Source organism: Monoraphidium neglectum (assembly GCF_000611645.1).
Source record: "Monoraphidium neglectum strain SAG 48.87 unplaced genomic scaffold scaffold00213, whole genome shotgun sequence".
Lineage (NCBI taxonomy): Eukaryota > Viridiplantae > Chlorophyta > Chlorophyceae > Sphaeropleales > Selenastraceae > Monoraphidium > Monoraphidium neglectum.
The window spans coordinates 8916-20602 of record NW_014013415.1 but is presented as its reverse complement, the minus strand read 5'-3'; the positions used below and the strand labels follow the sequence as shown (position 1 = coordinate 20602).

At 63.0% G+C, this 11687-nt stretch overlaps 3 protein-coding genes across 3 annotated transcripts in view; all 3 read left to right on the top strand.

The window, feature by feature from the left end:
• Nucleotides 1–497, top strand: part of MNEG_1992 (Uncharacterized protein) — a gene marked incomplete at both ends in the record, with an annotated part of 7774 nt that extends 7277 nt beyond the window's left edge. The window contains one exon of the mRNA XM_014049532.1: nucleotides 320–497. Coding sequence (XP_013904986.1) covers nucleotides 320–497 — 178 coding nt within the window. The remainder of the gene's footprint in view (nucleotides 1–319) is intronic.
• Nucleotides 498–1473: 976 nt separating this feature from the next.
• MNEG_1991 (hypothetical protein) lies at nucleotides 1474–4078 on the top strand (the record flags this gene model as incomplete). The annotated part of the gene is made up of 7 exons (XM_014049531.1): nucleotides 1474–1702; nucleotides 2005–2154; nucleotides 2427–2471; nucleotides 2682–2863; nucleotides 3009–3192; nucleotides 3632–3759; nucleotides 4013–4078. The coding sequence occupies 7 exons, from the start codon at nucleotides 1474–1476 to the stop codon at nucleotides 4076–4078; spliced, it is 984 nt and encodes a 327-aa protein (XP_013904985.1).
• Nucleotides 4079–5832: 1754 nt separating this feature from the next.
• MNEG_1990 (NAD-dependent DNA ligase LigA) overlaps nucleotides 5833–11687 on the top strand; it is a gene marked incomplete at both ends in the record, with an annotated part of 8898 nt that continues 3043 nt past the window's right edge. Inside the window, 11 exons of the mRNA XM_014049530.1 lie at nucleotides 5833–5877; nucleotides 6032–6412; nucleotides 6645–6841; nucleotides 7324–7609; nucleotides 8020–8184; nucleotides 8539–8725; nucleotides 9078–9150; nucleotides 9437–9530; nucleotides 9813–9962; nucleotides 10316–10503; nucleotides 10856–10946. Coding sequence (XP_013904984.1) covers nucleotides 5833–5877; nucleotides 6032–6412; nucleotides 6645–6841; nucleotides 7324–7609; nucleotides 8020–8184; nucleotides 8539–8725; nucleotides 9078–9150; nucleotides 9437–9530; nucleotides 9813–9962; nucleotides 10316–10503; nucleotides 10856–10946 — 1857 coding nt within the window. The remainder of the gene's footprint in view (nucleotides 5878–6031; nucleotides 6413–6644; nucleotides 6842–7323; nucleotides 7610–8019; nucleotides 8185–8538; nucleotides 8726–9077; nucleotides 9151–9436; nucleotides 9531–9812; nucleotides 9963–10315; nucleotides 10504–10855; nucleotides 10947–11687) is intronic.

Genomic DNA, 11687 nt, shown 5'->3' with positions numbered 1-11687 from the left:
CCCCGCCCCAACCCCAGCGAAACACTGTTCATAGCCTGCGTGTCGCCGTCCGACCAATCCCATGAGCACACTGTGGGAACCCTCAGGTGAGCCACCCAAAAATGCTCCACGCCTGCCTTGCCGCTCCCACCTCGCTGCCAGGCGCACAAACCCGTTCTGCTGCTTCAGGGCTCCCACGTTTTGACTGTCCGGCGACCCCTCTGTGCAACATGCCGCATGCTCCCTGCTTGCTCTTCTCACTTTTTTGAAGGCAGTGTGCACCCTAAAAACCTCGCATATATCATCGTCCAACCAACAACAACCCTGCCCGTGCGTGCAGATATGCGGGCCGCGCCATGCTCATCTCAAACAGCCTCCAGCTGAACAACGCGCTGTCACCAGAGCAAGAGGTGGCTTTCCTGCGCTCCGCCCTTGAGGCCGCGCAGGCGGAGGCCGCCGCGCTGAGGGTCGAGGTGGCGGCGCTGCAGGCGGAGAACGTCTCGCTGCGGCGGGGGTGACGGAGGGGCCGAGGTCTGGAGCGCGAGCGGCGCGCACTGCGGGGATTGACCAGCGAGCTGGGGGTTTTTGGAGGTAGCGGTGCCGTAGAATATATATAAGCAACCGCCCTTGTCCCTCCTTGCTTGGGCCTGCAATCATGTCCACCCGACGTGGTGTACAGACTCTGCACAGGAGTACGTGTTGTCGTGGTGTGAAGCGTAGCGAGGAGGTGACGCCCCAGGCAAAATGACGCTCACTCAGGTCGCCTGTGTGGTTGACCGCGGCCCAACGTGAAATCACGATAGTGCAAACTCGCACTTGTCACGACTCGTGGGCGGCGCAGTGTGACCTGGGGCTTGCCGGGTGGGTGATTAGTTTGCACCGACTGGGTCATTTGTTATCAAGAAATGTCGGCCACAGCCAGCTGAGCAGAGCAACAATTCAGCATTGAATAAGTGCATGGCTGCCTGCATATTCCCTTCGAACGTGTACGGTATCTCGTCTCACTGCGCACGCTGCAGTCCACGCATCGATCTCATCATCCCGTGGACAATTTCGTGGGCTCAGCCATGATTCCGCACTGCTCGTCCATCCATTGGGTAGGCTGCTCGAGTTCTGATAGCTTACGACAAGGCTGCGCAACTGCGATCCCGCAGCCTGGAGCAGAGGCGGCGCCAGCCGGCGTCGCCGCCTGGCAGTGATGACAAATGCTCAGCGCGTTCACTGCCGCAACCATCGAACAGCCTCGAGCTGTGTCAAAACGCATCAATCTACCCTCACTTGAAATGCGTCCGCCTCGCTTCTGCCCAGGTACTGGTCCTGCTGCTCATACCTGCATGTGCAGCCTGCTTCCTGGGCGCGCCTGCCGCCCAGGGCACCTCGAAGCAGCAGCAAGTGCAGCAGCAGGTGCAGCAGCAGCGACAACAGCCAATCCCCGTCGCGTTCGAAGGCAGTGCCTTCCTCATCACTTACTACAGCGGCGTCGCGGGCGTCCTTATGGAGAGGGGGGTCATCAAGCCCGGCGTGTCGCACCTCAGCGGCCTGTCAGGTGGTGCGCTTACGGCCGTGCTGACTGCTCTCGGGTTCGACGGCGCCCAGCAGCGCGAGTTTTTCGTGAGTGCGGTCGCGGAGTGCGTCGAGCGGTGGGGCAGCTGCAAAGGGCACATCAATGAGGTGTTGCGGGAGCGGCTGGCCGACTGTTTGCCGGATGATGCTGCGTCCAAAGGTGAGGACGGTCTTGCGGCTGCTGTTTTAGGTGCACCGCTGCTGTTGCAGGTGCGCGCGCCTGAATGTGTGCGGTATGTGTTGCGTATGTGGAAGGTAGATCCAGGATTGATGTGAGACAGCATTTTGGCAATAAGAGTATTTGCTGTGCAGGGGGCAGCAGGGAATGACTGCGACCTCCCTGCCCAGGGACAGCACCCAAGCAAGCGCCCCCCGAAGCCAGCCCAGCATCCAATCCCTCTCGCCTGGCCTCCCTCAATGCTTGCCACCCCCCCCGCCGCGCCCACGCATCCACCACCGCAGTCAGCGGCCGCGTGCGTGTGGCGCTGTCGCAGCTCGACGCGGGCCGCACGTCACTCAACGGCAGCGCCAGCTGGGTGGTTGGCGAGTGGGCGTCCAAAGCCGACCTGGTGTCCTGCCTCACGGCATCAGACCACATCCCCTGCTTTACGGGTGCGTTCAGGGTCATCAGCCCTCTACGGCTCAGGGTCATCAGCCCTCACATCAGGTTGCTGCGGCTGCTCGCCGGCGAGCAGGCTGCCAAAAACCTGATGGCTCTGCTGGCGCCGGTGCTGGTGTGGCGCTTGCCAGCTGGGCGCACCCTTGGCTGTTTTCTTGCTTACTGCGTGCTTGTGTCATGCCGCTTGATGCCACGATTACCGTCCCCTACTGTCAACATTACCCCTCCCTGTATGCCCCATATTGACCATTGTCACCTCCCCAAGGCCCAACCCTGTACACTATGTTTCGCAACGAGCCCGTCATTGACGGTGAGGCGGCGCGCTGCGTGCAGCCTCGCCGCTGCGCACCACCCGCTACATCGTATGTCGAACCGCCCAACGCTGCGACAGACACGCTCCTGCCACCAGGCGGCAGCTTGGCCATTCACGTGCTAGACTTGTGCAAGCATCTCACTTCCCACCCTCAACTCGCATGCGGCCGTTCTGCATGCGCACGCACGCCTCTACCTGCCGCCGCAGGAGGCTATGCCAACGGCTTCGAGCAGCTCTGCAGCGGCCAGCCAGAGTGCCTAAAGGTCTCGACGTTCCACATAGGGGCCCTGGGGGACAGCGCGTGCGACGCGGGCCTGTGTGCCTCGATGGCCGCCTCCAAGTGCGCCAGCCCGGAGCGCAGGGAGCCCATTCCATCGACCCTGTATCAGGTGTGGACACCTGATGCACTCACGCAGCTCAAAGGAGCCCACGAGCTCACTCACAGCAACAGACTGCCCCGCTTAATATGCCAACTTATGCATGTGTTGCCATGCCAGCTTCTACGCTGTGCCTGCGCCCGCCTTGCCCTTGCAGCGCTGCCGCCGTGGCAACCGCTGCGCCGTCCCCTCGTGCCGCCGGCTGCTGGCCCCTGCCATCCCGCAGAATGGGCCTCTGGCTGGCCAGTGGCGCATTAGGGAGGTTGCTGAGCGCTGCGGCATGAACGCCACGCTGCCGGTCAGAGGCGGCCTTGCCGGCCCCTACCCTTTGCCAGACTGGGGTGAGCTGCCTTATTATTTGGGGGGCCCCCTGCTCTGATGCCTGGCCCGGTGAGCATCCCTAAATGTGGTGATGCCAAAACAGCTGCCAAGTTTCCGGCACCCGGCACGACAGAACGACCGAATGCATACACTCTCGACAAGCTGCACGTCTCAGGGACCCGTCGCAGCCAAGCTGCCCCGCCGCCCCTTGCATGTTTTGCAGTGCCTCACAATCAGACGGTCCCTACGATCCACCCTGGTGGGGCCTACCTCAGCCAGCCCCGCCCTGCAAGCGCATGAGGCTGGTCTATGTGTTACGAGCAAGCGCCTAGATGAGCCGACGTGTTGCAGGCGCTGCTGGCTGTTTTCCTGTCGCATCACAATAACGACATTCTGCTGCCAGGTTGTTTTGCCTCGCACACTGCAACGACACACTTCCTTTGGCCCGCACATTGTCAGGCAAGTGGAACAAGCTGCCTATCAAGCCATGGGACGGCAAGCGTGTGCTGGCGTGCGAGTGGCAGGAGTGGGCGACAAACCCGCCGCCCGAGCACACTCTCGCCATCATGCAGCTGACGTACGATCAGGTAAGGGGTAAACTTGAACAGCAAGCCGAACCACATCGGGCGCATCTTCAGGTAGCATGCAAGATTCGCGTTGAACATCGACGCCTGGCTGTACAGCATGTTGCATGCAGCAATGCGTTAATCTCCCATAGGGAGGAAGAAGCTCGTGTGCAAACATCGTGTCAAGTGCATCAAAAGCTCTGCTATGCGCTGTAAGATCTAGGCACTGACAACCACACAACGTACACCGTCTGCGTTCCTGCCGTTCGAGCAGGGTGTGAAGGATGCAGAGTCGTGGGCAGAGGAGCACGGCTACCTGCCCCTGCAGTTGGTGACATAGGACGAGTGGGCCAAGCTCCCGTCCCCGCCGTTGGCTATGCGGGTGGAGTGTGCCACGCTTCAAGGGCTGTTTCGCACTGGTGAAGGGCGATCATTTGCCTTGGTTGGACATGCACAACAATTCAACTCCCTGTTCAAATGTGTGGCGCACGTCTCACTCACTTTGTATGCACCCAACAAACGACCAAATCTTCAACAACTTGTGGCAAACTTTGGAACGGTAGAACCAGCTGCCCACACATTGACAGTAAAGGTCGTGTGCACGCATACGTGCGTGCGCATGCCTGCGTGCAAAAGTGCGCTTTTGCGCTGTGAACTAGTCCGTTTATACCCTTTGCTCGTACGAGCACAGTTTGCCAACTGAGGCAGGGCTTGTTTGTGTTTACACTTCTCATGAAAAAATGGGATTGCAGGTGTCCTTGCACTTGTGCACAGCACCGACCCTCCACCTTCACTTTGACCGTATGCAGATTGAGCAGCTGCATCCACTCCATTCATCCTGCTGCCTCCCATGAATCAACACACCCCTCTGTAACATCAAGCAGCAAAAGCCGGCCCGGGTAGACTATTGCGCAATGAAGGCATAGCCTTCACCTGCAAACATTGTCATCAGGGGCGGGTTGCGGGTAAAGCTTGGCTGCGTTGGATTTTGAGGTCACTCGCCGCTCCCCCTGCCTATTACAGACCGGGGCAACGCATCCCCACGCCTGCCCCTGTCACAGATTACACCTTGAGCCACTCATCACGATGGCGTAGCCGACACACAGGAACGCAGAGCAAACACGCACTGCTGCAAAATCATGGTCAACATTATGAATGGCGTCAGAGGCCCAGCCCAATGTCTACATTTGTTTCTCTAGTGCGAAGACAACAATTTCGATTTTTATTCATTGTTGCCGTACCGTGGTCGGCGCCGTTTTCTGGCGAGGGGTGTTCTCAACCTCAAGGCGAGTTGAATCGACGTGGCATACAGAAGCGCAAAGGCGGAGGTGCTCGAAGCTAAAAGCACGTGTTTCAGACATGTCGTTGTCTTCTCCATCTTTGATCAGGGACTCAGCTTGCCTGACCTTCAGCGAACCGTGCTCGGCCGATCCCTGCATAGTGCACTGCTCGCCAAGCGCACTCTGCACTGCGCCTGTGCCGCTCATGTCAGGAGTTCAATTTCCCTAGAATTTATTGGCAGCACATGGCCGCCAATAAACCTGAGAACAAAAGTAGCATTTGCTCGCGCGCCTAGTTGTCTGGGCGCCGATCACGACGCTGGCACAAGGCAGTCAAAGAAGGCAGGCGTGTGCCCAGTCTTCTTCCGCAACACCTTGGAGACAGCCCAGCTGCTGACCAGGCACACTTCGCGAAGGGCATGCACTGTGCCGTACGGCGCTGGGCCATGGGTGAGTGCGTGCAAGGCGAGTGCTGGTCGCCGCCACTAAGCCATAGGGTGGGACCTGCCGTATTTGGCTTCATAGCTGGTCAAACGAGCCTTTGGGAATCAATGCTGAGAATGCGGACTCCAGTGTCGCACCAAGGCCCCATGGGCGCGCGGGGCCGGCAACTGCGATGTGGGCGGCGAGTGACAGCGTCGGTGTGCAGCAAAGTACCACGTCCTGCGACGCCGAGGCTTGCAGCTGGTCTGCCATTGCCTCGGAATGCTCTGATATATTTCATTGCATATCATGTTGCCCCAACCACCAGATCGTTGTGGCCGCACCCAGCGGCATAGCCAATGAGAGTTGTGCGTGCCATATACAGCATGTTATGGCAGGTGAACCCATCGAAGGCACCTCCCTGGACCTGGGGATGGTCGGCAGGGCTGCCTCGGTTACAACCATTGAAGACCGGGACGCCCTCGCCCCTGTGCCCGCATGCAGCTGCGATTGGCGTGGCTCCGTCCAACAGACTCCTATTGTGGCCTGCACGCCATGCGGCCGCTCTATGTTGCGCCGCCGCCGCCAAGCGCGGCGCCGCCATCACGACCCGCGACGCCGCAGCAGCTCCCGAACCGCCCAGCGCGCAGCAACAGGAGCAGGAGCGCCCGCCCACGCGCCGCCGCCGCGCGGCCACGCCGCCGCGCGGCGCCGCCGCCGCCGTCGCCGTCCCGGCCACGGCCGCACCACTGCCGCCCATCGCCCCCGACCTCATCTCATCGGTGGAGGAGCGCCAGCGGCAAGTGCGCGAGTGGGCAGCCGCCTACTACGCCGGCGCGCCCGTCGTGTCGGACGACGTGTTTGACCAGATCAGATCAGAGCTCTCCGCGCTCGAGGCGCGGCTGCGCGCCGAGCGGCCGGGGGATGCGCGCGCGGCGCGGGCGCTCGCCTCGACGCCGCTGACTGCTGTGGTGAGCTCGCCCCGCGAATGCAGCCGCGCGCTCAGCTTGGGGTCCTCCGCGGCGCGCGGCACGCAGCGCGGCCCCTGCCTGCTTGCCGCCGCCGTCGCGCACGCCCCTCTTTGACTTCACGCGGCATGCTCGCAGCACACGGCAGCGCAGCACACGGCACCTGCGCCCCCCAATGTCACCTGCGGACCGCATGGGGGACGAACCACCCGACTCTTCTCCCCCAAACGAATAGGGCGCGCCGGTCGACGTGGCGCCTGGCGCGCGCAAGGTGCGCCACGAGACGGCGATGCTGTCGCTGCCGGCGGCGGCAGACAAGGAGGCAGTGCTGGGATGGGCCAAGAAGCTGGAGAGGCAGGGGGTGGACGCGGGGGCGGAGGTGTTTGTCATTGAGCCGAAGGTTGACGGCCTGGCGGTGCGGGCGGTGTACAGGTGGGAGGGGGTGCGATTTGTATGGGTGTGCACGTATGTGTGGTGTGTGTGATTGCGTTGGGTTGGCCGTTGATCATCCTGTGGAAGGGGGCGCAGCCGCGCATGTGCGTATGCATGATTTGTTTGCGTGTGTGTGGGCGCGCATGTAGGTGTGTGCGTGTGTGTGTTTGTGTGGGCGCGCATGCAGGTGTGTGCGTGCGTGTGTGCGTGTGTGTGTGTGTGTGCGCGCGCGCATATGTGTGTGAGGGGTGGGACGCATGTGCTTGATGAGGGTCCGCAGCGGTCCGTCCAGAAGGCTCTTTCTGGTGACGACGCGTGCTGCATCCCCATGCACGCTGAAAGGGAGCCAGCGGCTGCCTCTCTCGCCGGGAGAAAGTGGCCGCAGATTGCTGCTCCCTCAGCCTGCTTCCCTTCAGAAAATACGCTGCCTTGCATACCCTCATGCCACCTTGGCCCCCCCGCCACGCCCATTCACGCCGCAGGGACGGCGCCCTCGTACTGGCCGCCACGCGTGGGGACGGCAAGGAGGGGGAGGATGTCACCCATAACGCCCTCACAGGCGCCATCAGCGGCCTGCCCCTGACGCTCAACCTGTCGGCTGTCCCCAAGGCCACCGCGCCGGGGGCCACCAGCGGCGGCGGCAGGGGCGGGGGCAGGGGCAGGGGTAGGGGCAAGGGCGGGCGCGGTGGGGCCGAAGGTGTCGAGAAGCTGCCGCGGGAGCTGGAGGTCAGGGGGGAGGTTTTCATGACCAAAGGCGACTTTGCGGCGGTGAGGCCTTGTTGGCAAGGGAGGGGTGTTCAGAACTGCCGGTTCGATTGCCGGCACAGCATTGGCCCAAGCTGGATGGGTCGTTTGACGCTGGAATGGGCGTTACTGGTCGCGTTGTTCGCGGTCGCCTTGTTTATGACGATTATGTCCCAGCTGCGCGCACTGACTGCCAAAGCCAGCGCTTGGCTTGTGGACGCTACCAAACATGCCCCTCGCGCGCGCGCACACACACACACACACACACACATACACACATGCAAACACACAGATATACACGGACGCGCGCGTGCGTGCACACATTCACACGCACACAGGCTCACACACACGCACACCCACACACACTTACATGCACACATCGACACGCACCCTGCACCTTGCAATCCCTGCATGGTCCCTCTCCCCGCCCCCAGCTCAACGCCGCGCGCGCGGCCGCGGGCGAGCGGCCCTTCGACTGCGCGCGCAGCGCGGCGGCCGGGTCGATGCGGCTGCTGGACCCTTCAGAGGCGGCAACGCGGCGCCTGAGCTTCCTGGGGTACCAGCTGCTCGTGCCAGGGGCGGCCGGCGGCGGCGGAAAGGTGAGAGGCGCGGCGCGCCTTCGCGGGAAAACAAGCCCCGGTCGGCTGGTCAGCAGGGGGTCTGGGGAGCTGGTGCTGAAAGGCTGCGTGTCGCTGTCATGGACGGGGCGTTCGCCGCGGCGCGCCGACCGGCGCTGGCGCCGGCGGTGCAGCCCCGGTGGAGATCGACCCGAAACGCCCCGCCCCACGGTTCCACATCCTCGTCAGCTTGGTATCGAATGAGTCGACCCGCAGCCGGGTCAGATAGCTAGGGGATGCCATGAGATTGTTTCAGTTCATCCCTGACTTCTCCCTGCATCGCCCTCCTCTGCCACGCCGCCGCCTGCCCTGGACGGACGGCCCGCATGGCCCCAGGACCCCTTGCCTGACGCAGACGCCGCCGTCACCACTGGCAGCCCCCTGCTGCCCCCCAGGCAGAGCGCCAGCCTGGCCTGGCTCGGCGCCGCCGGCGTGGCGGTCAGTCAGGACTCAAAAGTGTGCCAAGGGCTGGTGGCGGCGGTGGGGGCGGCGGAGGACTGGATGCGGGCGCGGGGCGAGCTGGGTGAGCGATTTGGGGGCGTGCGCATGGGTGCGGGTGTGGTTGGGGGCCTGAGCACGAGCATGAGATGGTGCTTGGGCTGTGTGCGCTGGGAAGCCGCAGCGATAGGCCGCGGTTGGCTGGCTGCTGATTTGTAATGCCGCGCATGGCTCCGTGCCTGTCTTACTTTCGGGCGTGCTCCATACCGTTGCAGCCTCATGTACACTCTCGCACGCGCGCGCCCACGCACGCGCGCGCGCGCGCGCGCACACACACACTCTCTCTCTCGCACATCGGCAACACTCTGCCTGTTCATGTGCGACTTTGCCTATTCGTTGTTCGACTGCCCAACCCTTACACTCGCCAATCCGTTCAGCCTATGACTCTGATGGCTGTGTGCTCAAGCTCGACGACCTGGCGCTGTGGGCCCGGCTGGGGGCCGTTGACAGGTGCGGGGCAGCTTCCGCCCAGCTTCATGTCGCCAGACCACCACTCACACGGGACTTAGGCAAAAAACCTGTGGGCTGCGGCTGCGTGGGCGCAGCGGCGCACCCAAGGCCGACCGCTGGCCGGCAAGCCACGGGCTCGTCCCGCCCTGCGCGGCTGCCATGGTAGCAAGCACTTGACAAAGCAGAGACTGATGAAAAAAAGAATCCACTGAAGTGTGGCCGATATTGACTGTCTTGTCGGGCCCTCGTTTCAGATCCACCATTTCTGCCTCGATGACCCAATCAGGGACCCGCGGTGGGCGCTGGCGTGGAAGTTTCCGGCCAAGGAGTTTGTGACCCGCCTGCAGGGCATCGAGTGGAACGTCGGCCGCACCGGCCTGGTGCGGTGGTGCTGTCAACGCGGACGGTCGCGGGGGTTACAAGGCTGCTGGGTCGCCCTGCACTGGCGCGCGGGCGCAGAGGCGCGCCTGCTGTAACAACGCGGCGGCGCCGCGCCCTTCCACCCCTGCTCGCGGCGGCGCACCCCCCACATATCTGGCCCCACCCCCGCGCCGGCCCCTGTCTCGCACAACTCCCACGGCGCACTCCACTCCTTTCGCCTCCACCGATGGAGGGGTCGAAAACCCTGAGACCCTAAACCCTGAAACCCTAACAAACGGCAGGTGATCCCCGTGGCGCTGCTGGACGAGGTCCGCATCGGCGGCGCAGCCGTGCGCCGCGCGTCGCTGCACAGCGCGGGCCACCTCGAGTCCCTCGGGCTTTCAGTGGGCTGCGAGGTCAGGGTGCGGCGGTCTGGTGACATCATCCCGCAGGTGGGGGGGAGGGGGAATGGAACGACCTAGTTGTCGGGTCGTCGGGGTGCTGACAGGGAGGGAGTGGTGACATCACCGTGCAGGGTGCCAGGGGGGCCGCTGAAGAGGGGTGAATTGGTGATGGCTCAGGAGTGCGGTGACAGCATTCTGGAGGCGGGGGTGACGAGTGAGGGGGGAACATGGCGTTCACGCTAGAAGGGACTCCAACCGAAGATGCATGTTGCTTACTTGGTTGCGAGGCTGCGTGACGACACTTCCCATGGAACCAGGGGTTGCTATATCATGCACAAAAGCACAGCACGCAATCTCACAAGCATTGCGCCTCCCCCCCCCGGCTCACACGCACACACTAGGTCATGGGCCGTGTGCCCACAGGTACCAACCCCAGCTCCCAGGGCACCACCCTGCAGCCCCCGACCCAGTGCCCCGCCTGCATGGCCCCGCTGCAGCGCCAGGAGGGGTCTGGCGCCTACGCGCTCGTGTGCGTCAACCCCGCCTGCGCCGCCCAGGTGGAGCGAGCGCTGCTGTACTGGGCCGACAAGTGAGCGGCCTGGGTTACAGGAGCGCGCCCGCTGCATCGGGCGTGGCGCGTGGAGCCGAATCCTCCACCCCGCGTTCCGCAACGCGGCCCGCAGCGGGCGGCGGGCGGGTGGGCGGGCCGCCGCTTTGTTCCACGAAGCGTCGCCCTTCCGCCGGCGCCGCGCTGCGCCGCCGTCGCTGTTTGCTGGCTCTGCGCCCGGCGCCCTTGGGCCCTCTGGGTTCCGGTTGCTGGCCCCAGCGGAAGTGGGGGGGGGGAGATCCAGCAGTGCCGTTGACGACCGTCATACTCGCTCTCTCTCACACCTTGATCCCCTGATCCCGGTCCCTTCACATGTTCGGATTCAAATAACTAGGTGCGTGAAGGGCCTGGGCGAGGCGCGTGTGAAGGCGCTGTTTGAGGCCGGCACAGTGCGCACCATCGCTGACCTGTACAAGCTTACTGAGGTGCGCTTGTGAGATTCCCTGGCTGTTCTTGCAGGAGGTCGTCAGAACGGGTGCTTATTTTGGGTGCTGTGGTTTGGCGTTCAGCGCTGCAGGTATGTAGTTTGGCTGGAACGGGGGCGCGAGTGCTCCGGCTTTGTGTGGGGCGCCGCTTGATAAGGTCGCCGCGGCGGCCAGAAGGTGAGGGGTCTTGCCAGACATTATGGCGCCGGGCGTCAGGAGCATGCTGTTGGTTTTGATGGCTGACAAACGGCAGCAGCCGGCGTTTGCTTGTGGAGAAACGGGTGGAGCTACAAGCAAACCCTGCTGGTGCCACGTGTGTGACTGAGTACACATATACGCACGCACTCCCGCTCCAGCACGCCCATGCACACGCAGTCACGACACGTGCATGAGTGCGTATCCCTGCGCTGACACCCCCACATCCCCCCAAACCACCCACTCAAGCGACCCTGCTCTCCCCTCTCACCTGACACAACTGCAAGCACGCAAGAACGCACAAACACACACACACACACACACAAACACACACAAACACACATACACACACAAACACACATACACACACACATATGCATCCAATACCAATCCCCCCTCTCACACTACAAACCCTTCCTACCCTCCACTCTGCTTCCCCTACCAATTTGCCCCACCCCTGCTCAACACGCGCGCGCACACACACACACACACACACACACACACACACACACACACGCACACACATACACACACACACACACACAC